The sequence below is a fragment of the Nelumbo nucifera genome, chromosome 2, assembly GCF_055504915.1.
Source record: "Nelumbo nucifera cultivar China Antique chromosome 2, China Antique-T2T, whole genome shotgun sequence".
Classification (NCBI taxonomy): domain Eukaryota; kingdom Viridiplantae; phylum Streptophyta; class Magnoliopsida; order Proteales; family Nelumbonaceae; genus Nelumbo; species Nelumbo nucifera.
This window is the reverse complement of record NC_142650.1, coordinates 39,493,229-39,518,231: the sequence shown is the minus strand read 5'-3', so window position 1 is coordinate 39,518,231 and position 25,003 is coordinate 39,493,229. Positions and strand designations below refer to the sequence as shown.

Genomic DNA, 25,003 nt, shown 5'->3' with positions numbered 1-25,003 from the left:
TGAGAGGAGAGATTAACCAAGATCCAGGGTGCATTCGAAACGTGACGGGATAAATGGGCACCTCACAAGCACATTCACCATGCATTGGGAACGTCTCCATGAATAATAACCAATAATTACAGGAAATATTTCCAATGCGCGCAAGAAGTGAGGAGCAGACCCGTCTCATTGGAAACATATTCCCACGGAGAAAATGTACGGAAATGTTTTCAATGCACGGTTACAACTGTTATGACGAGTGAGGACAAATTGGGAATATCCCCGTATTTTATGTTTCGTTCGACTAATGAAGGACAACGTGGCTCCTACTTCCCACTTCCCAGGGGCAATTACGAAATTTAAATGAATGATAGGGTCTTTTTTTGACCAATTATATTTCCTTCGTCCTAATTTGTAACATCATTTTAAGTTTTGCTTCGTTCCGAGTTTTGAGTCTTTCACTCTTTTTGACCGTTGCTTTCCTCAACGTCTCTTTCTGAACTCTCTCTCTCATCAGCTCCCTCTTCTTTTCCCCCCCTACAACCAGATTTGTCTTCTAAAAAGTTCTCTTTTCATTTTTCGTTCTACGGATTGATCGATGAAACCAGGAAACGGAGTTCCTTACTGTTTAAGCTTCCTCTGCTTATGAGATTCGGTTTTAGCAGAGATTTCATCTAGAAGAAACGATTGCTTTGAAATAGAATTCATTTTCATCTGGGTATGTATGTTCTTCATCTTTTAGTATATTTACGATGAAAAGATTTCATCTTTGACATGGGTCTCTGATTTTTCAGCTTATCCCAGTTTCAATTCTAATATTTCCTTGGTTTGGAGGTTCAGTGGGTAGGTTTGATCATCAAAGTCTTGTTTCGATAATGGGAGTTAAACATGGATTTCATCTGAGTTGGCCTTCAGTGCTTCTTCATTTGTTAGATTTCATGATGTATATTTCCTTGTCAAAATTTGATTCTTTTTTTAACGAGAATCTGTTACCTTTTCTAGCAGTATATTTCACCATGAAAAATATTTTCTGAAAATGGAAATTAGCTATGAAAAAGAAACATATTTGTTCTCCTAAACTTGAATGGTTGGCTTCTGCGAATCGATACTGTTTTTTTATATTTATTTTCATATTCTTTTAAATTTACTGAATTCGGGTTCTGGACTTTTCAGTAAATTTGTCTATAAGAATTAGGTTCTCAATGTTATCTGTAACTGAGGATTCATCTTTAAGTAATAGCTTCTCTCTATCTACTGTAGTAGATACAAATCGATTTTTCTCTTTATTTCAGTATAGCTTCCATTTTACAAATAAACCAGGCATAAACGCCCATTCTTTGAATGCAGGAATTTTTTTTTATATATTATTTCATTTTCTTTTCAGTTTTTGTGAATCCCTATTGCTTCTCGGGTTGGATATGGAATTTTGAAGTTATTTTTGTTCTCACTTGAGGAAATTGAATGATGTATTGTTTCTTCCACATAATCTACCAACGATTATGTTCAACCTCATTTTTAAGGAATGACTTCTCTCTGTTACTTTCTGCTCACATGTATTCAACTACTCTCATTCATGAATTTTAAGTCTCTCAACTCTTCATCTTTTTTTTTTTTTTTTTTCTGTTCAGCCTCAAAAAATCCTTATGAATTTGGTGGAAAATATATGGCCTTCTTATAATCTGGGTTTTCCATCTGAGCTTGAAAAATTCATAGAAGGTGATAGAGAAAGAGCGAGATGGGATGTTCTAATTCAAAGCTGGATAATGAAAAGGCAGTGCAGCTTTGTAAGGATAGGAAAAGATTTATTAAACAGGCTGTGGAGCAGAGGATCAGATTTGCCTCTGTACATGTTGCTTATCTACAGTCCTTAAAACGAGTCTCTGATGCTCTTCATAATTATGTTGAGGGATATGAATCCCTTGACTTTCTGTTGGATTCATACACTACCCCACCTTTGACGCCCACCAAAAATATTGGCCCGGATATCATCTCAGTTTCATCTAAATCCTTGTCAACATCGCCAATTCAATCTGAGACAAACTCATTTTTCAAAGTGAATTGCCTGAAGTCGGGTGGAAATCCATCGGTTTATGTTGAGGAGAGACCCCCGTCTCCAGAGATGGTGAGAATTGAATCATATTCCCCAATGCACCGTTTTGGGATTGATGGATTCTTTACAATGAAGTCTTCACCCATGAATTCATCACCATCATTCATCTCTTCATCTCCAAACAATGGATCTAGTTTTCCTCCCCCATCACCCCAGGCTTCTCAATGGGACTTATTTTGGAATCCATTTTCCTCATTGGATGTGTATAGCTATACCGCTTGGGGTAGTCTGGATCACACTGAAATGGATAATGAGATCACAGGATTGAGGCAGGTTCAAGAAGAAGGAATTCCTGGTTTGGATGAAGTGGAAGGAAAGAAAGAAGACAAGGAAGATGAGAAGGTAGAAATGACAGAAGGAACTAAAATCGACTCAGACTGTTGTAGAGAAGCGGTTATAGTCAAAGATGCTTCTGAAACTGGAAGTGACACTGATGCTGAGCATAAAGTTAAAGGACTACAGTCCCATGGTGCTAAGAATACTGAAGTATCAAAAGCACAAAATGAAGAACTTAAAGTGAGTAATCAAGAGACTACTGTTGCTGATCAAGAAGCAAAGAAAGAAACACCTGGTTTTACTGTTTATGTAAACCAAAGACCAACAAGTATGACAGAGGTCATCAAGGACCTAGAGACTCAGTTCATTATAATTTGTAATTCAGCTAATGAGATATTGAAGATGTCAGAGGCTAGCAACGCTCAGAACACCACATTCTCAAATGAACTCACGGGTATGTATATTTACTATTCATTGAGTCCTATTAAACAGCCTCCAGTATTACCACATTCTCAAATGAACTCACAGGCATGCTTAATTCAAAGGCTTTGTATTTTTTTGTGTAGTTTCTGAAATAAGTTCTGACGTGTAAATTGCAGTCCAGTTCAAATGCTTCCACAATTTCGATAGATATGTGAATCTAAAATATAACCTTCAATATTACTATTATCTTTATATACTATTTAGAAATAGATGGTATTCAATGAGATTCTTTCATAGATCAGATGGTTCAAATCAATCAATGAGGTTTATAACCTCACCTAAGAAGAACCTAGGCAGGATCATCCATCTTGCCCTGGTATTCAGTCAATAGACAGGAAGAAGGAACGATTTTTTTGGCTGCAATATAGACAGGAACAGAGTTACCCTACAAGAATTTTGGTTTACCATTTCCCTGTTTGGTCATGCCTGGTGTTTTCTACCCTAACACCATGTTTGGTTTGAAAGGAAAAGTAGGGAAAAGAAGGGAAAGGCAGAGAAACATATACAAGGTTTGTAAAGGTTCCCTACCTTTTCTTTCAAACCAAACACAGCCTAAACTTTCACAATATTCATCTGATATAACTTTGTTTGTGCAGGTCTGAAAATGCTAAATCCAATTGCATTATTCTATTCAGTTTCATCACACTCATCAAGAGTTTTCAACAATTCTTCAAGTTTTGAGAATGTGGGTTATGATAGTAGCAGTGACTTTTCTGAAGACTCGTGTATGTTCTCAGGGAGTGACCAATCAACTCTAGACAAGCTATATGCTTGGGAGAAGAAGCTATACAAGGAAGTCAAGGTAATCTCACTTCTTTCATATAGCATAATCCCATAGCAAGACACTAGTTTTTTCCCAGATCAAATGAGTAGATGAATGAGATTTGTGTAATCAATGCATCAACAGTCTGGAGCACAGATTCGTATTGCCTATGAGAAGAAATACATGCAACTCATGAACCAAAAAGGGAAAGCAGAGGATCCCTCTGTGGTACATAAAACAAAAGCAGCAATAAGAGATCTCCATACACAGATCAAGGTCTCAATACACTCCATTGAAACAGTATCGAAAAGAATTGAAACTTTAAGGGATGAAGAATTACAGCCACAGCTTTTGGAATTGATACAAGGGTATGTTGATTCTCTTTCTGACTTCTTAATCAGTGATTTTAAAAACTATAATGCATTTGAACCATTCAGACCAACAACTAGTTTGGAAAACAATTTAATGTTTTGAATCATTTCTAATTCAAACCTTAATTCCATTTTTTATAGAAAAATAAATATGGAAAATCCTTAAATACCAGTCCCAGTGGTCTGACATCCAATTCAGCTTATGGTGTCCATGTGCTTGAGTTTTCTTCATCTTTCAGATTTCATAGATGTTTTGAAGCATGAGAAGGAATGGAAGAAATTCTTTATACTATAAATGCAAAACTATAATGTTTTAACAAGTTACAGGTCAAATTTGATATAAAACATGCAGAATCCCTCTTATTTAAGCAATGTTTATTCTAATTGAGAGAAATTACAATAATGATTTTTTGATTCCTAGATAATTTCAATAATGATTTTTTAAATCATAAAAATCCAATAAAATGGGTAAACTTGTCCATTCTGTTTTGTAAACTTTCCTCCGAAGTTAATAGTGATACCCAGGAAACTAACTTTACATTGAGGCCCAAAGTTAAGGACGAAAAAAAACTTGTGAAACTGATCAATGAGAACTGTGAAAATTTTTCGTTGGTTACCGTGAAAATATTTCAAAATAAATGAAGTAAAAGAATACAGATAAAGCTAAAAAATACTATCCAAACAAAGAAGAGTTCAAACCAATTTTAGCCATCAAACTAATTCTGTCTTCTGACCATGAATGTCAGGTTAGCAAAGATGTGGAAAGTGATGGCAGAGTGTCACTGTACCCAGAAGCGTACAATAGACGAAGCCATGCTCTTACTAGCTCCGAAACTGAAGGAGCCGAAACACACCAGAATAGCAGCACCAAGTGAACTACTAGACCGACTAGTTAGATCGGCTTCACAGCTTGAGACAGAGCTCCGAAATTGGCGAGCTTGCTTCGAGTCATGGATCTCTTCACAGCGATCCTACGTTCAAGCACTAACCGGGTGGCTCCTCCGATGCATCTGCTCCGATCCTGAAACATCAAAGTTGTTACCCCTCTCTCCTCACCGTTCTGGTGGGACCCCTCCCATATTTGGAATTTGCATTCAATGGTTCAGATTCCTCGACACCATCAGTGGGAAACCTGTAATGGATGGCCTCGATTTTTTTGCCAATGGGGTGAGATTGAGATCAGTAGTACACGCAGAGAAACCATGTGACGAGAAGTTGGGGTGGGAATGGGATTGCCGCCAAACTCTGACAGAGTCGAAGCGATTTGCTGGAGAGAAGCTGGAGGTGGTGGAGGTGAGTCGCAGTCTGGGGGACTCGGTGGTAGCAGAAGAGATGGCTTCAGGGGTTGTTGGCATGAGAGTTCTCTGTGCTGGGATGTCGGTCGCCATGAGCTCTATAACAGAATTTGCGGTTAGGTCGGCAGAAGGGTACACAGAGCTGGTTAAGCTATGGGAGAATGTAGGTAATGGGGGGGATAGAGAGGAGGAAGGGATCCATCCTTTCACCACTGAGAGCTTGAGCGCTAACTCACCTCCTCCTCTCTGATTTTTTAGATATTACATATGTGCACATTTATTTTAAATTAAATCATTAAAAATAGTGAAATTTCTTATTTATGACAAACAAGGTTCTAAGGTGTATTAAAAATAGTGAAATTTCTTATTTATGACAAACAAGGTTCTAAGGTGTACCTGTGTTTTTATTATTTCTTACCTTTTTTTTTTTCCAAACTGATTCAGAGTGATCGATTTATAGCCTATATACCCTCTGAACCAGGTTAGACCTTAAAATCCATATTCATTCTTAAATCCCAATCTATTTCTCCTTAATAATAAATTAGTCGTCAGACCCGTACAAAGATGGAATTCTATGACATTTCTAGTAGTGTCCATCTAAGTTCAATTCAAGAATTATTTTTTGGGTTATGTCTACTTTATTCGATCACAATCTAAGTTATGTTAAAGTGAGAGTGGTCAATTTCCTATTTTTTAGATAAATTTATATTTTTTGTATTCTGTATCTTAATGTTAATTTTTCTTTATTTTTAAAGAATTTGTTTATTAATTTTATTCATTTATTATTATTTTCAGGCAAATTATAAAAAAGCATCTAAATAACAATTTCTATAAACCACCTCTAGGTTTTAACCCTAACAATGACCTCCCCTATAGTTTTGAAAACCCCATTTCCCTTAGCTTTTTAGTAATAAAGACATTAAAGTTACCAAAATACCCTTGTCATTGTTAATATGCACAATTTAAAGCCTCAACTTTATCCTCCACTAATTTATTTTGTCAAACAACTTTCAAGGAACAATTTTCCTTACTCTTCTTATAACATCTCACTTTTCCTCTTAAAAAAGTCATTTACTAAAACACCCACTGAAGTTTCATGGATCAACTAAAACCTACCCTATCATTTGTAACCAATTTACTTAATTAATCCTCTATTAAGAGTCCTTTGTATTTCTGTCTAAAAATGGTAACATGACCATATCAAGCTTTTACAAAGAATTTTCAGATCTATCAAAATTTATCCTATAGTTTGTGCTTTACTAATACATACCTTATAGTTTGCAATTAATTTACTTAATCAACATTCTATTAGATGGAAGTGGAAAATGACAGATTTAACCTTAATCCCTTCAAGCAAATTTAATCTACAAAAAACAAAAGTGGAAATGACATTATTGTCCCTAGTAAAATGCGGGCAACAACTCTCTTCAAGGGATGCTTTAGTAAATGACCCTAAATTAAGTAGATTGAACCTAGCTTGGATCCAAACTAGTGTCAAAACCCAAATTTGTCCACTAGTGCATAGGGTGAATCTATCGTCTTCATTTATAAGTCTCAAGATTCTACCACTCTATTTGCCGATATATTACTTGTCGGTTTTTAATATCCCAATAGGTGTAGTTAGGAAATTGGAAAAAGTGATGAGTGACTTTCTTGGAGGGCTAGGGGAGGAGAAAAAAGACCATAGGGTGAGATGGGATTTGGTGAACAAAAGTAAAAGTTTTGGAGGGTTGAGAATTGAAAACATTCAAAAAAGAATGTGGCTATTTTGGGAAAATGGTTGTGGAGGCTACCTTTGGAGAAGACAACCTATGGGACAAGGTAATTGTCAGCATTCATGGGCTTGCTGCTAATAGCTGAAACATTGAAATATTGGCTAGGGCTACGAGAGCATCCCCTTGGAAAGTAATTCAAGCTATCCTATCTTTGTTCTTGCCTGTGATTTGTGTTCTAGTGATCATAATAACTTCTGGTAACATCACTGGATTGGGGACTCCCCTCTAAAATCAATTTCTTTCTTTGTTTGCCCTCTCCAACTACAAAAATGAGCCTATTTGTTCTTTTTTGGTTCCTTCCAATTCCAGAAGAGCTATTAGGCATACAGAGCTAAACAGCGTACCAATGTTACTTGATATTCTTGACAAAACTTTCCTGGACCCTATTGATAGCCAAATTTGGACCCCTTCACCCTCTAGGCCTCTGGTATGTCCTCTTGTTCCTCTTTTTTCAAATCCTTAACTCACCCTACTGATAGTGGTCAACTTTCTTTCCCTGTTTCTGGAATAGGCTTACTCCTCCTAGAGTTGGGAGTTCATGCTAGGAAGTCATCTTAGAAAGAATCAATTCATGTGACTTGCTTCAAAGAAAGACCTAACAGTTGTTTATCCCCTCACTGGTGCATTCTCTGTAAGGTTGATGGTGAGAGATAAAAACCTAGGGCAATCAGGAATTGGTGGAGTTTTTAGGGATGAAAGAAACATAATTGCTCTGTTCCCAAATTGGGGTGGACGATTCCTTAAGAGCTGAGATTTTAGCAGTTGTGGATGGGGCAAAGAGGGAGACTCAAAGTTGGTGGACTGGTTAAAGGAGAAGTGCCAACAAAAGACATTGAAGCTAAGGCATCTTGGAACAGACGAAGTGCCAACTTCCTTGCAAGGTTCTAAATATCGTTGCGCCCAATACGCCAGTAGGGGCATATCGGGTAGTATCAGTACTTTTTTTTTAACTTTTTTTTCAAATCTGGTTCAGGGGGGGGCGGTTTAAGGTTCCTCCACCCCCTGAACCAGTCAAAACCTTGATACACCCTCTGTAAGGGTGTATCGGGGTGCTCCCAATACGGGCCGATATGTATCAATTTTTTGAACTTTGCTTCTTTGCTGATGGGCTAGCAAAACAAGGGGTGAATAGAGAATCTTTTTTCTGGGCTCAATTATAATATTTTCATTTTTTTGTTGGTTCTGGCTCTGTTTAGTTCCTATGGGATAAGAAAGTCTATCCCTCCTCTGCCTTGTATTTGGCTCTTTCTTCTAGTAAAATTTACTCTTTATTGATATATATAAACCATTTATTCCTTTCCATGGGTTATCAGGTTTTTTTCCCTTTTTCCATTAATTTAATGTGAATTTATTTCATTACTTCCATAGATTATTATTCTAAACCAACTTTAAATTTATTTTTAACTTGGTTATCGATCTCATGCTAAGCATAATTTTTTTAGCTTTATAAGTACTATACAATAGGAGAACATCCCACAAACTAGTGGTGGTGGGATTTGATCCTAGGGCATACCTACAATTAGCTAGAAAACCTATCAACTAAGCCACCATCAAATGGTTCTCATACCAAACAATTGATTTATGTATTTTTCATAATATATAAGCTATATAAAAGGAATAAATTCAAAATTCAATTACTAAAAACAAAGTTCAAAGTATCAACACATATGGCTGATATCGGCCAATACGTATCATTCCAGAACCCCTCCGATACACCCACTACAGGTCTGACCAGTTCAGCGGGTGGAGCCCTAAACCAGCCCCCTGAACTGTTGGCAAAAAAAAAAGCAATATCCATTCACTTGATACTCCCCTACTGACGTACCAAGTGTACCGATATTTTGAACTTTGACTAAAAAAAATGTTTTTCATTTTTATACATAAAGAATTAAAATATATAAAAAAATTAGTGAATTCACTGTTACTTCATTTTTTCTTAAAAAGTATTCTTCTAAACAATATAATCTGCTGCATTGCTAGGGTCACCGCTAGTGTAATTATAAAATCCTCGAGAGAATAGTTGCAGTCTTGCAGAATAAACACTACACCAGTAAATCGTTCTATTCTTCTTTCTAATTTCAGAATTAAATTCTCAATTTGTATCAAAATGTGAATAATGGTTCTAAAATTTTCATGCGTAAGGGGAGGGGGAATGGAAAGCTTTTAACCTTCCCCAACTCAAATGGACCCATGTCAACAGAAATGCGCAGAAGTGAAAGATGAAACTCAAAATGGGAACAATATCCTAAGTTCCTAACTAGGCATATAGACTTTGTGCTAGTAATGAACGTAAAAATGAACAATCAATATTTAACAAGTTGCTTTGTAGAAGATTAGATGATTTTAGTCATCATAATCCATGCCATCATCACCATCGTCAGCTTCCAATTCAGCATCATCAGATCCACCCATAATAGATAGGAAAACAAGAACCGCAACCAACTGCGTTGCCAAGAAGTATTTGGCCCTTCTTCTGAAGGTTTTCTCTTCTTCCGTCTTCTCCTTCTTGGGTTTGCTTTTAGGCTTTGAACCTAAATAAGGAAATAAAAGTTGCCAAGTTAAAGTAATGCAATATTTTAAAAGCACAGGGCACAAGAAAAACGCAAGGGGCTTTTTGTGCAAGACGCGAGGTGAGGTGCACACCTTTTTGAAAGAAAAAAAAATCAATATTCAAAAAAATGCAAACAATTTTAAAAGAAACTAAATGTTTTAAAAAGCCTACTGGATCAACTTAAGTTGTATATAAAGATATATTCAAAGCAAAAATGTAGAAATAAAATCAAACATACAAATCATATTTAAGCATGTGAAACTTTCAATCTGTTTATTTCTCTCCCAATTGTATTATTTTAAGTAGCGAATGTGAAGTTAAACATCTTGCATTCCAAATTCCATGAGCCAATCTTTATACCAAGCCCTTTGAGGCAAGGCCAAACAAGTCAATGCCGGGTCCTAAATTCATGGCCACTATATAAAGAAATTGGTTTTGTAGTTCCTTAGAATATGAATCAAATGTTGTTTGAATGTCTTGTATTAAGAATGATGAGAGAACAACATTTAACAAAAAAGGGAGTTGTCTCCTAAAAGAGATTCTTATTCCTACAACTAAAATTACAAAACCAATTTCTTTATATACAAGCCAAGAATTTAACCCCAACATTGTTGACTTGTTTGGGCTTGGCCTCAAGGGGCTTGGTCGAGGTCCAAGGACGAAACCCCCAGCCCAGCCACTTAGCTTGAAAAGGTGCACAATTGAGCTAAAGTGCATGCCTGAGTTGAGGCACAAAGTACACCAAGAATGTGCCTTTTCAAAGGGGCCACATTTGGGCTTAGACAAGTAGAATGCACCTTGCCTGTGCACCTCGGCACACCTGAAGCACGCCTCTTTAATCACTGGTTATAGGACACTTGAACGAATAGATGCAAAGATGTGCAATCAATCAATCTAAAGTCTAAAGAGAAAGGAAAAAGGTAATAGTTGGGAAACAATCTTATGCTCTTTACTCTGATCCAGAAGAGCAAAGTTGAGAGTGGAGTTTGGTCATAATCCAAGGGAATTTTCAGCAGTACACATTTACTGTAATATCAACTTGGGCACATAATCCTGCAACTCATGACATGATACCCCAGTCTCAGTACAACCGAGACTTGGTCTAGAATGCCTAAAATCAATTTTGTCCTGGTCTTTTGAAATAATTAGCCATCATCTTGCAACTTATATCACATAACTGGGTCATTAAATTTTTTCCTTTTTCACCCAAAAATTGCTGACTAAGCTAACCCAAGTCACTCTCTAAAAGATCCTGAAGACTTCATCCACTCCCTCATTTTAAATTTGGTTTAAGGTTGATTCAACCTAATCAAAATGTTTGCATGTCCAGTGGCCTAAAGCTGCAACAGGAGCTAAGCCACTAGGAGAAAGGTCTAATCCCAGTTTACCAATGCATGCATTCATTACTATTTACTAGTTTGAAGAGAAAGGTAGTTTGAAGTATCTTACTCCAACTTGGAGGAGTTCTTCTTGGTGTTGTTGATGAAGGGTCAAATGGAGACCGTGGAACAGATGAAGGCAATGAACCAGCTTCCAAGAACTCCGTCTTAAAATTTTCAGCGTATCTTACAAGATTGCTTTGCTCTAAGAGCTTGCTTCGCAACACCGATGTACCCTTTAGCACAAAGAAAAATTAGAGAAACAGTTTGGACAACCTTCAGATGCATGGCTACAATTAGAATGGTTGGATTCAGCTAAAAGACATGATGAGAAAGAATAAATAAACAAGTAAATAACCACAAAGAAAAATTAGAGAAACAGCTTGGACAATCTTCAGACGAATGACTACAATAGGATGGTTCAGTTCAGCTAAACGATTTGACAAGAAAGAATAAATAAACAAGTAAATAACCATTTATCATCTGCAAAAACTGTCTTTAATAGAAGATAGTTCCTTGTAGAAGAATAAGTATCAGGGAGAACTGTGTAAGTTTCAAACAAAATAATATACAAGAGAAAATATTTAGTGGGAAAAAGAAAAGAACATAGGGGAAAAACCACTAGATCTGTTAATTTCTTCTTCCAATCACAGATTAGAATTTCAGTCACCAGCTTTTCTTCCCAACAGAAACATATGCTTTAAAAGAATTTTCTTGTAGGTCAACGAAAGCAAAAATGACAAGGATATAGGAAATACCAGAAAGAGGTTTTTCAAAACTGAATTTTCTTAAAGGCCTAAACAGGCCAGTGGGCCCGACCCAGATTGTTTTTAAGGTGCGTGAGCCACTAAAGAAACACGTGACTGGGGTTTCAACTATGATAGACTTCGGTTTCGGTCTATCATCGTCCCCAACCGCGAGCCAAAAGGGGGAATGCGCGCAGCGTCGGAAACCAGGAAAGAAGAGGGCGTTACAGTGGGTCTCCCGACGCAGCTTGAAGGAGCTTAGCCCCGTGCGAGGCTTCTCAGAGAGGCCGGAGCTAAGTTTCACTAGGGGAAGAACTGAAGAGAAGAAAGAGAAGTTTGAAGGGTGGGTGCAGTGCGGTGAAGACAAAGGTGAACCGGAGGACCTTTCTGTCGATGGCTCTAGCGTGGGCAGTGTAAACGATGAAGGCAGTTGTGCTGGAGGTGATATGGAAGGGTAGAATATTGCAAGATTATTCCAGGGTGAAGACTGCAATCGGATTATCTCATTCCCAAGACCACAGAGTGCGCAAGGTTTATCAGAAGGGGAAAACCGGGAGAACCGGAAGCAGAGCAGGAATATGCTATTTAGGGGTGACCCAGGGGTAGAGTGGAAAGATCACCAGGTTGACCAAAGGACAGAAGTACTTCCCAACCAACTCAGGAAGATAATTATTTACCAACCTTCGGAACAAGAGAAGGAGGCCGGGAGCAGTCCTATTCTAGCTTGTCCTTCAGTCCCAGGTAACCATGTGATTTCGGTTTGTGCTACTAATGTGTCTCCTATGTCTTTGGTTCCAGATTCCGTTCCTGTACCATGTCCTGTAGCCCATGAATATGCAGTCGAGCTAGTAGGCAGGCTCTCTGAGAAGGGGGAGAGGCGAAGGAAGGATTGTGGGAAGGTGCGGGAAGAAAGGTATAGAAGTGGACAAGTGTGGGAAATCATTGAAAGAGTGTTTAAGGATGTGGAAGGGCAGCTAATATGGAGGAGGGAAGGGGAGGAAGGGAGGAGGGGTTAATGGAGAGGAGGGACAGGAATGAGGGTAGAGATGGAGAGGTTTACGGGAAGAAAGCAAGGAAGGAGGGAGGTAACAGTAAGGGGAGGAAGGTTGGAGAGGAAAGAACTGAGGTGGGAATAGAGGAGAGGAAGGAAAGGCAGGTGGACAGAGTTGAAGGGGATTCTGTAGGAAGGGTAGGGGTGGTGGAATCGGTGAGAGAAGACACGTTAGTAGAATTTGTAGGGAAGTTGGGCTGTAGGCTGGAGGATTTGAACGAGTTGAAAGAAAGTTTACAGAAGAGGAAGATACAGATCATAACAAAGAAGAGGAGGTTGAGTGAAGTAGAGAGACTAAAGAGAGATGTAGAAGGAGACAAGAAGCTCGAGGTAAAAGGAGATAGAAGGAAAGGGGGAAAGTAGCAAGTAGGTGGCAAGGGGTTTGTAAAAAGAAGCGGAATGAAGATCCTTAGTTGGAATGTGAGGGGAATTGGGAGTGCGAAGAAGAGAGCAACAATAAAAGAGGTAATAAGACGGTATGACCCAGACATTGTGTTGTTGCAAGAGTCTAAGAGAATGTAGTTTAGTGACAAATGGGCAAGGAGTGTATGGAAAGCCAGGGGGATTAGCTAGGTGGTGGCTCCATCGTGGGGTGCTTCCGGGGGGATTGTAACAATGTGGAAGAGGGATGTGGTTGAAGGGATGGAGGAGTTGATCGGAAAGTACTCGGTTTCCATGAAGTTTAAGCAGCAAGAGGATGATTATATGTGGGTGCTCACAAATGTTTACGGACCGAATGATTACAGAGAGAGAAAAGAGCTGTGGGAGGAACTGGCTGATGTTAGAGGGTTGTGGGATGGGCCTTGGTGCATGGGTGGGGACTTCAATGTGATAAGGTTCTTGGAAGAGTCCAATAAGATTAACCAGAGGGTGACAAAAAGCATGAGGAAGTTTAACATTTTTGTGGATGCCTTTGAGCTTAAAGAGATTCCCCTAGCGCATAAGGCATTTACATGGTCAAATCTCCAATCTAGACCCATTTGCTCTAAGCTGGATAGATTCCTGTTCTCTTTGGATTGGGAAGAACATTGGGGAACCTTGGATGCTAGAGCTCTCCCAAGGGTGACCTCGGATCACTGGCCCATAGTGTTATGCAAGGAGGAAAGAAGGTGTGGAGGTCCTACCCCCTTTAGATTTGAAAATATGTGGTTACTGCATCCAGGGTTTACTAACAAAGTGAGGGAGTGGTGGCATGAGTGTAACCCGTCGGTGGAGTGGGAGGGGATAAAATTCCATAAGAAACTACAATTCTTGAAAGCAAGAATTAAGGAGTGGAACTTGATGGAGTTCGGGAGGACAGAAGAAAGAAAGGGAGACTTGATGAAGAAGATTGAAAGCCTTGACTTTAAAGAGGAAAAGGGAGAATTTGGAGAGGAAGACAATGATCTCAGGAGAAATTTGAGAAGACAGTTAAAGGATTGCCTGCACAAGGAGGAAGTTAGCTGGAGGCAAAAATCTCGGTGTAAATGGTTGCAAGAGGGAGATAGAAACACTAGGTATTTCCACTCTCTAGCAGATGGCAGGAGAAGGAAGAACTTTATCTCCAAATTGGTAGTAGATGGAGTTGAGTTAGTACAGCAAGAGGAGATTGCCAGGGCCTGTGTGGAGCATTTCAAATCTATTCTAAGAAGGCCTGTGAGTAGAAGGGTGTGGGTAGAAGGTTTGGATTGGCCAGATGTAGGGGTGGAGAACAGGAGAATGATGGAAAGAAGCTTTAATATAGAAGAGATCAAGGAGGCTGTGTTTTCTATGGATAGAACAAAAGCTCCAGGGCCGGATGGGTTTACAATGGCTTTTTATCAGGATTGTTGGGATATTTTGAAAGATGATCTCTTGCGGGTGTTTGAGGAGTTTTTCAGGAGAGGAATTGTCAATCCGGGTGTGAACTCTACATTATAGCCTTAATTCCCAAAAAGAAAGATGCATCCCACCTGAAGGATTTTAGGCCAATAAGTTTGGTGAATAGCTTGTACAAGATCATTGCAAAAGTGTTGTCTTTGAGGCTGAAGAAGGTAATTCCGGATATCATTGAACACTATCAAGGAGCTTTTGTGAGTGGAAGACAAATTACAGACCAGATTTTAACTACTAATGAGAGTGTAGAGAACTTTAAGAGGGATAAGAAGAAGGGAGTGGTCTGTAAGATGGACTTGGAAAAGGCTTATGACTTGGTGGACTGGGAGTTCTTGAGGAAAGTTTTAACCAAATTCGGGTTTGGGGCTAGATAGTGTAAGTGGATCATGGGTTGTGTCCGGAATTGTCATACTGAATGGGACAGTGGTAGATTTCTTTCCAGCCAGTAGGGGTATAAGACAAGGAGACCCCCTTTCTCCTTTCTTGTTCATTTTAATTACGGAGGTTTTGGAGAAATTGATTCACAGAGCAGATTCTAGGGGGCTCATTAGAGGCTGGAGGGTTGGAAGGATGGAAACCCCCCTCACACATTTAAAGTTTGCTAATGACACGATTCTGTTTTGTGAAGGTGGTAATGTGAGGTTTATCAGGAATTTAAAGTCGGTGATACAACTGTTTGAGCAACTGTCCAACTTGAAGGTTAACCTTGGGAAAAGCTGTGTAGTGGGGGTGAATTTGGAGGAGGGAGAGATCAGGGAGAGTGCTGAAGTGCTGGGGTGTGAAGTCACGGGGTGGCCTCTGAACTATTTAGGATTACCATTAGGTGATAATCCCAAGAGAGAGAGCTTCTGGAACCCAGTGATGGAAAGGTTTGAAAAAAGATTGGTATCTTGGAAAAAGAATTACCTCTCTCTTGACGGGAGAATTACATTAATTAAGGTCACGCTTGCTAACTTACCCATCTTCTTCATGTCGGTGTTTAAAATCCCAGTGAAGATTGCTAACAGATTAGAGAAGTTAATGAGAGATTTCCTGTGGGAGCCGGGAGAAGAGAAGAGGGATCATAAAGTTAGCTGGGAAATAATGTGCAGGAGTAAGTCGTGTGGTGGTTTGGGGCTTGGGAGTATTAGGAGAAGGAATATGACTCTGCTGGGGAAGTGGTTGTGGAGGTTTCCTATGGAGAAGGAGAAGCTATGGGCTAGAATAGTGGCAAGTATTCATGGGCTGGAGCACAACGGATGGGACACTGGAATCAGAGCTAGGATCACAAGCAATTCTCCTTGGAAAGCCATTCATGACCTGCTACCAGTTTTCATTCCTAATATCAGGTATGACTTGAATTCCGATAATTCCATAAAATTTTGGGAACAAACCTGGGTGGGGAGCGCCCCTCTAAAGGATCAGTTTCCGTCTTTGTACGCTCTTTCTGATTTGAAAAATGAGCCGATCTCGTCTTTCACCACCCCGTCCTCTTCCACTTCTGGGATTGGGTGGAACTTGGGTCTAAGAAGGGATTTGAGGGATTCAGACTTCGACTGTATCTCGAGCCTTCTTGCAATTCTTGATAACGTTGTCTTAGACCCCATTAGGGAGGATTCTAGAATTTGGACACCTAACCCCAATGGCATTTTCTCTTGTGCTTCTTTCTTCAAAGTCTTAAATCAGTCCACCAGTCCTACCCTGTCCCCTTTTTCTGTTGGTGAGGTTTGGTGCAGAGCTATACCTCCTAGGGTTGGTAGTTTTTGTTGGGAAGCCTATCTGGAAAGAATCAACACTGGTGATCTACTCCAAAAGAAGAGACCCAATATTTGTTTGTCACCTCAGTGGTGTGTTTTGTGCAAAGCAGATGGGGAGACTGGTTTTCACCTAATGGTGTCGTGCCACTTCGCGAGATCGTTGTGGGATTGGGCTTTCTCCTTGTTTGGATGCAACTGGAATCCCCCATCAAACATGCAGGGCCTTTTCACCCCCTCCTTCTTCAGGTGGCGGTTAAAAAGGGGAAAGACAATGTGGAGAGGACTAAGGGCTGCAGTATGTTGGACACTGTGAGAAGAAAGGAACTTCAGGATATTCTCAGAAACTTAGAGAGGGCAGCAGATTTGAGGACTATCATACAGTTTAGGGCGGTACAGTGGCTGAAATCTCTGGAAATATTCACGGATTACGCTGTGGATGACATGTTGAGGAAGTGGGGTGAAATTGCAAGTTGCACGCAGACCAAGTCAGTAATGAGTGTGGCTTGGACCCCCCCACCTAGTGGATTCTTGAAATTAAACTTTGATGGATGCAGTAGGGGAAACCCAGGACAATCAGGGATCGGGGGTGTTTTTAGAGATGAAAACGGGGTCATCTCTGCTATGTTCTCAGGCCCAATTGGAGTGGGTGACTCCCTTAGAGCTGAGATATGTGCAGTTATGGAAGGAGCACGGAAAGCTAAGGAATTGAACATCAAGAAACTTATAATTGAAGGGGATTTAGAGGTGGCTGACCAAAGAACAAAATGATCTTTGGAAGTATAACAATGAGAAGAGGAAATTCAAATGGCTGGTGTGGGAGATGGAAGTTAAGACATGTTGGATTAAGAGATCAGCTAATTCCCTAGCTGACGGTTTAGCAAAACAAGGGGCAGAAAGGGATTCCTTGTTTTGGGCTAAGTTGTAATGTTAGTGTCCTTGTATCTTTGTATTTTCTTCTTTCCTTTCTTGAAGTTCTTTGTGACTCTTGGAAGATAAGTGTGTTTGTCTTCCACTTGTAAATTTTCTACTGATGAATTAATGAAAGTGTTATTGATCAAAAAAAAAAACTGAATTTTGATGGCAGCAGTATGGAGAATCCAGGGCAATCAGGGATATGGAAAGCATTTAGATATGAGGCAATGAATGTAATTGCTATGTTTTATGGATCAAATGGAATGGGGGAATGCAGTAATCTATGGGGTGCAGAAAGCAATGGAAATGAAGATGGAAAAGCTAATAACTGAGGGTGATTTAAAGGTGGTTATTAACAGATTACTGAAGAGGAAAAGATCTTGTACAGATATAGAAATCAGATAAAACAGTTTGAACGGTTGTCAAGGGATACTAGCTACAAATTTAGTGGGCCCAAGGTCTTCTAATTATTTAGTTGATGTTCTAGCTAAACTAGAGGTCACACTAGAAGTCAAATTTATTGGGCTCATTCGTAAGCGGGTGTAATCGGGGAGAGGCAGCAGGATGCTGAGCTCTTAAGGGTATCAATTGTATCTTATGGGATAGGATAGTAAACCGGTTGTATATTTCTGTTTATATCTTAATAAAACTTTTTCTGTTACAGATAAAAAAGAATTTTCATAAGAATATTCACATATACAAGCTATGATATCAGATGTAGAAATGCAACAATCAAGAAAGAAAATTTGAGCATGGAATTGATAACTTAGGCTAAAACATGTTACTCACTTAAGAAACTAAATGAGCTGTTCAGTGGGTTTAGTATTCTGTAACCAGTATTGTCAATGATAGTTGTCAAGGTATTGATAGAAAAAATGATAGTCATCAAGGGACTACAAATTCTCCTAGGACTAAATGATAGCTAGTTTCTAAATTGGTTCTACATCCATACTAGATACTTCAATTTTCATTGCAAACTCCATATCATGCCAGGGGCAGAGAGCCAAGGGATCTCCAGCCCCCCAAAAAAGGGAAAACGAAATAAGGTGAAACAAGGTATATATACACAGTCACACACACACAAAATAGGTTTTCATATACATATATATACACACAACTGTTAAGAGGGGTCACTTGTTTTTTTGATAAATAAAAGGGTGACTTGTTTACAAGATGTATTTTCTTTAATTACCAGCAATTATTACCACCTAGCTTTTAGGGATCATTGTTTATCTCCTCTAAATTAGTGTAGTATTAAAAGTTTATTCCTATTTACTAGTTTTTTTTTTTTACTTTTATACTTATAAAATTTTTTTACTTACCTTTCAAAACATCAATCCTTTTCTGATAAGTTAATATTTGAAAAGGGGAAGACCGGAAGAGAGAGAGAGACTCTTAACTCATAACTCCTTTTTCTTTTGCTCCAAATTAGTGAATGGCATTACTGGTCTATTGGTATATACCAAAATATGCTAATCACTTAAAAAGAAAATCTCTCTCTAAGGAACCAAGAAGAAGGGCAATGTTGCAATGGTGCAGGCTAAAATAAAAAATATTTTAGCTTGAGTGCTAAACCATCAATCAATAAACTTAACAGAGAATGAACACATACTACTTGGGAGATCATCTAGGAGAAAAATCAATTTGATCACTTGATTACTACAGCTAGAAGTTTGATGCATTTACTCTGAATAGTGGGAAAACAATCTATTTGATAGAACCCAGCTTCCACAGTGGCTACACCTGCAGGAGGAGGAGGAATGGTTCCCTCAAATAAACCTGAGGTGGGCATCAAATTGGTATTAGAGCACCAGATCAAAGATAATTGTGATTAGATCACCATCAATAGAAGAAAGAGTTGACAAGACTAAAGTGAAATTACACAAGGTTGTCAAATATTTATGTTAGATCAAAGAGACTTTTTTGGCAGTAGCAACACAGTGAAAACACTTAATCTCCACAAATAACAGGGCTAGTGGAGGAGAACAATCAAGAAAAAGAAGCATTCGCCACCCTAGAAGCTTCTTCAATCCATCTGCAAAGCTAGATTTCCCGCCATTCTCAGTTGATGATCCTATCTCTTGGATCTTTAGAGTTGAAAAATTCTTTGAATATGATAAGTCCTTGGGCACCAAGGAATATCTGTGGCCTCAGTTCATATGGAGGGGAGGCAATCATGTGGTATCATAGAAGGTCTCACACTCATTTTACAGCGCCAGACTTCACAGAGGCCTTCTGTGCCAGATTTGGCCCATCAGGTTCCAAAGACTTTGATGAAATATTAACTAAACTCTGACAGAAAGGTTCAGTAAGAGATTACCATGTGGTATCATTGTATCAATGGTAATGTTGTTGCTTTGTTCTCAGGACCAGCAAGTGTTGGGGGTTCTATTAGGGCTGAATTCATTGCTGTTTTTCAAGGGGTGCAGTTAGGAAAAGAGGTGAACCTAGAGAATTTCATTACTGAAGGTGACTCAGATGGATAACCAGTAAGGTGGTTGTGGGATGATTAAAGAATCTGCAATCGGTAGTGTGTGCTTATAGAGATATAAACAATAGATTCAGATGGATAACCAGTAATATGACACTAAAGATAAGAGTTTGAAGATCAGCAAATGGGATTGCTGATTTCTTAGCAAAGCAAGGGGTTAATAGGGAATCTATGTATTGGGATCAATTGTAATCAGTTTCTTCAGTTTTGTGGGAGGTGCACCTCGCACCTCTCCTAGGGTTGCTTGTATTGCTTGTATATTGTGATGATCATGGTTTCAAATGTCATGACATTTTGCTAATGTCACCCAACATATGCCCTAGGGTTGCTTGTATTGCTTGTATATTGTGATGATCATGGTTTCAAATGTCACGACATGTTGCTAATGTTGCCCAACATATGTCGATGTCGAGGCTCACTGACATGAAAATGGATGGTAATATTAGAATTAAATTAGTTCAGTCGACATTTCCTGGAAATGTCGACAAATCAGTCCAAATAACCAAAAAAAAAGACAGTTTTTCCTATTATGTCAACAGGATGTCGACTAATGTACATTAATAATATAATATATTAATATAAATTATTCCATTAATAATTTCTATTTAATATTTCAAATAAAATATTTATAAAAAAGAATTAACAAAAAATGAAAACAAAAGAATAAATTAATTACTTTATAATACAAAACATAAAATATTAACTAGTTAGTATTTTTAAAATATTTATTAAAATCAGAAAATGTTTATTAAATTTTATAATAAATCATATTCTAAATTTAATATAAAAAATCAGAATAAATTTATTAAATTTTATACTAAATCATATATTATTATAAATTTAGTATTAAAAATCATAATAAATTCATTAAGTTTTATAAGAAATCAGAATTTATCATAATCTTAATACTACAAAAGGAGAATCAGTTTATTAAATTTATAATAAAACATAATGTATTATAACTTTAATATTTACAAAATCAGAATAAATGTATTTCTGTTTACTAGTGTGAAATAAATATATTAGAATTTATAATAAATCAAAATTAAAAATAAGAAAAGAGAATATCGGATAACCTTGCAAAAACATCAAAATGCATTATAAATCAGTAAATCGTCATTTACTAATTTGTTATTGATCTTAGTTGCTTAGCTTCATATAATGGTTGGGAATAAGATAATAGTCTAGAAATATGTATTAATGCTTCTTTTATCATTTTACAAAATATCATTGCATATTTCCACATATTTCATAATATTTCCACAATGTCTCTAATTTTTACAATATTTCCCCTTGACATTTCCGACATATGTCCTATATTTCGGTAAGCGACATTTCCATCGACATCGGCATTTTAAACCTTGGTGATGATTCATTAATAAAATCTTAAAATTACTTATAAAAAAGACATTGGCAGGGTGTTTTGTGGGAGGTCTGAGGAAAGATACAAGAAAAGAAGTCAAGGCCAAGAACCAACTACAGTCATGGCAATTGCAGGGCTGACTTGACTTCAGGAAGATAGAATAAACTGACTAAGACGGATTGGTAAACCTCAGGGGTTGTTCTTTAAGACATCTACACCATGACCTAACCAGAATACCAACAGGTCATGTGACCAAAACCCTGCCCTACCTCCCTCAGGAAGCTTAGTTGGTCAGAGAAGCAATCTTGTTGTGAGTGTAGGCTCTGTTACAATTACGACAAGAAATTTTCTCCAAAGCATCGTTGTAAGTACCAATCATTGTTCTTGTTACAATGCAATGATTCCTAAAGAAGGAGATCTCCAAGAGGTCCACAGGGGAAAGATTACAATGATGAAAAAGGGAAAAATCTACCAGCAATATCCCTATAAATGCTCACTGATTTAACATCTCCACAAACTATGAGAATCAAAGGTCTAATCTCTAATCAAAAGTTGGCTGATATCCATTTTAGTGGGCAGCAGTAACATTTCGAATTTTACTACCAAATTGCTAGCTCACCAACTTGGGCTTAAGGTGCTGGTGAAGCCTTTTCAAGTTCATGTTGCTAACCGGAACCAAATTACATGTGATGGATTCTGTATGGGCATTGAATTGAATGTCCGAGGTAATTGATTTCATGTGGACCTCCACCCATTGGAATTCGAAGGAGTTGATATTGTCTTAGGGATCTGGTGGTTGTGTCAACTGTCAACTGGCCTGGTTGTAATGTGATAGGGCCAAGTTCACAATGCATTTCTCTTACTAGTTGATGTTATTGCTTAAACGGGGCCACCCCATCCACTACTAAATTTGAAGTGGATCAGGCCATTTTCAAATATTACTAGCACATCAACCCAGATTTAGAAGGATTCACATTGACAGCCCAAGATGAGTCTCCTCCAGCTTCTAAATATGAATTGGACTTCCAACAAAGAGGAGGTCATCTTTGTTCCACTCTGATCCAGGCTGGACAACAACCACTAAAGGAGAATGGGAGGGATTAGCAGAAACACAAATAGGATTTAATAAATATTGACAAAACATACCAGACCCAAGAATCGGTGCAGGGCAGTCAAGCAAAGGAGACACTCATTGACAATGACCTTTATTGAGGGTGTTCTCCTCCAAACTAACCTTTGTTACGCTAATAGGGGAAGAGGAAACGTCTGTAGGTTTGCTTGCTGAGTGTGGAGACCTTGTAAACTCTCTATGAGCACCCTGGCTCTGACTCTGGATTAGGAGAGGAACTTCTCTGCCTTTGGTCGAGGTGTTCTCTTCCAAGGGAGAACCTTCTAAATTCTAGCTCTTCCAAGGTTCCAACAAAGATTTGGTTGGGGTTGGTGTAGAGCTTTCAAAAAGTAATCTTGTTCCTAGGTCCACAACCTCCAAAAAAGCTTTTCCAAAGCTACTCTTTACACTGCCAATATTAGATTAGCCATAGGAATCGTCATCTAATTTTTCCTCTTCACAGCTTACCCAATCTGAATCGAAATCAGCATCTTCCTCTTTGCTTCTGCCATACCTCGGGTTTAGGCGTTCAGGGGTGGTTGAGTAGGAGACCAGTCTCTGTGATAGGAATCAATCAGCACCCTTGAAAACTTATTCTAGAAAGAAGATGGCCTTACAACAGGTCCTGCTGATATGGCATAGTGATGGTACTTGGGATTTGGACTGAATTCAACACCAAGGGTATTTTTGCCATTTTATAATTTTTCTGTAGGGTCCAATAATAGGGTTTGATTGTCTAGTTATAGTTTGTTTATATTAAAATTTCAGTGTCATTGCATAAGGAGGATTAGAGTTATTGAGTCTTCTTTGAATTGAAATAGGATACGACAGCTTAGTTTGAGTCCTACTAGGATTATTGAGTCTAACAGTTTGCCACCACCTAAGACTATTATGAGTCTAACAGTTTGACTCCTAAGACTATTATGGACGTTTTACACAAAGGCAATGAAGTTTATTGAGTTTTCTTCAGCTTATGCTAGCTATGGTGAGTGATTCCCATGCCCTAGAGTGATTCTAGGCACCCTACAAATGATTCCAAGTATTTTCTCTCTTCTTGCAAAAAAAGTATTTTCTCTCTTCTTTCTCTCCCTATTTTCTCTCTTATTCCTTCAAGAAGCCATTACAGCCATCAACAGCCATAAAACTCTTATCAGGAAGACCATTCGACATTCTCTAAGGACTAGAACTGAGCTAGTCCTACATCATTCTGTCTTCAGGCGAACTTCTCCGTAGCGGTTCTAGTTGACTAAAGATTTTTCGATGCAGATTGGAAGGGGGATGATGGTACACTTGGGCTTCGTTTGGTTTGTGAGAAGATTTGGGATGGGATGGGATGGGATGGGATGGGATGGGATGGGATGGGAAGGGATGGGATGTGAAAGTGTAAAAATTTACACTTCCATTATTTGGTTTTATATATGGGAAAAGCATTGTTTGGACTAACAGGTAGCAGCAGACCGTTCGGACTAAAGAGACCTAATTTTCCTATTCGGAAGAAGAAAAAGGAGCAATGGGAGTGATTGTTCATCACCTCCTACCTTCGGACTAACAGGTAGCAGCAGACCGAACCCCCATCTCTCTCCATTTCTAAATCTTACTCACATATTCCTCTCCTTCTCCCTCCATCCTCTTCTTCGTTCATTAGTCCTCTGATGAGCGTCTCTGTCGGCGACGAGGGAACGTCTCTGTCACTGAACCAGCTCCTGCTTCTGGGTTCGAACGGGGAAGGGGAGGTAGCAGTAGTGTTTTAAAAGCGCAAGGTGCAAAAAAGGCACAGGGGTCAATATGCGCCTGAGGTGCAAGGCGAGGCATGCGCCTTTTTGAAGCAAGGCACAAAAATACAAAAAAAAATGCTAAAAAAATATAAAAAATGCCAGAAATTTCAAAAAAATATAAAAAAATTAAGCATAATATTAATAAAAAATATAAACTAAAATTTTAAAATAATGTTTTAAAAAACCTATTATCTAAAATTAAAATACATAAACAGAAGATGTAAAGCATATTCAAATGAGAATTTAAAAACAAAATCAAACATATAAAACATTTTCAAGCATGTAAAACCTCTAATCTCTTTTCACTCAATTACATTCCTGATTCTACGAGTCGCCTTTGTGCCATGCCCCTCGAAACAAGCCCAAACAAGTTCAGGCGTGCGCCTTTTGAAAGGGCTATGCCTAGGACCTAGGCGAGGCGCATACCCTGAAATGCGCCTCACCTGTGCGCCTCAGGCGCGCCTTTTAAATCACTGGGTAGCAGATCGCCAATGATAACGGGGAACGCATTGGTTCTCTCCCTCTGTTCATCATCACTAGCTGCCTCCTTACCATGTGCCTTCTCAAATTTTTCCACCGGGGTCGCACGGTTTTGGTGTGACTCCAAATCCACGATTTTGGGATCTGACGTCCCACATTTTTCTCATCTCATCCCTCTCTTTCCCTCAAAACAAATGAGAGAAAAAGGAATATTTTTGGAATATTCCCTCTCTCATCCCCATCCCACAAACCAAACGAAGCCTTAGCGTCCCCTTTCCTTTTGTCTTTTGTTGAAAACGCATGTGCACTTAAAAAGGCACGTGACCTCTTCTCTATACTACCTAGCCCATTTGTTTTTTCTAATTGTTTGTCTAACTTAGAAGACCCAGTCAAAGGCCAACCTATCGTTACTAATTCCTTGTCCAACTTAGTAGGCCCACTAATGACTTGAATTCGGTTTAAATCCACTCTCACAATCTCACCTTGGACCATCAGTTTGGCCCGT

The 25,003-nt window shown here is 38.6% G+C and overlaps 2 protein-coding genes across 3 annotated transcripts in view; one reads left to right on the top strand and one right to left on the bottom strand.

The window, feature by feature from the left end:
* Positions 1–434: 434 nt before the first annotated feature.
* Positions 435–5,672, top strand: LOC104599165 (uncharacterized). The gene is made up of 5 exons (XM_010261577.3): positions 435–697; positions 1,608–2,819; positions 3,445–3,650; positions 3,756–3,979; positions 4,729–5,672. The coding sequence occupies exons 2-5, from the start codon at positions 1,715–1,717 to the stop codon at positions 5,525–5,527; spliced, it is 2,334 nt and encodes a 777-aa protein (XP_010259879.1). The 5' UTR covers positions 435–697; positions 1,608–1,714; the 3' UTR covers positions 5,528–5,672.
* Positions 5,673–9,080: 3,408 nt separating this feature from the next.
* Positions 9,081–25,003, bottom strand: part of LOC104599164 (metaxin-like protein) — a 28,669-nt gene continuing 12,746 nt past the window's right edge. For both annotated transcript variants that reach the window (XM_010261576.3, XM_019198083.2), the window contains exons 5-6: positions 11,053–11,218; positions 9,081–9,583 (exon numbers count right to left, since the gene is read on the bottom strand). In XM_010261576.3, coding sequence (XP_010259878.1) covers positions 9,396–9,583; positions 11,053–11,218 — 354 coding nt within the window. In that variant the 3' untranslated portion in view covers positions 9,081–9,395. The remainder of the gene's footprint in view (positions 9,584–11,052; positions 11,219–25,003) is intronic.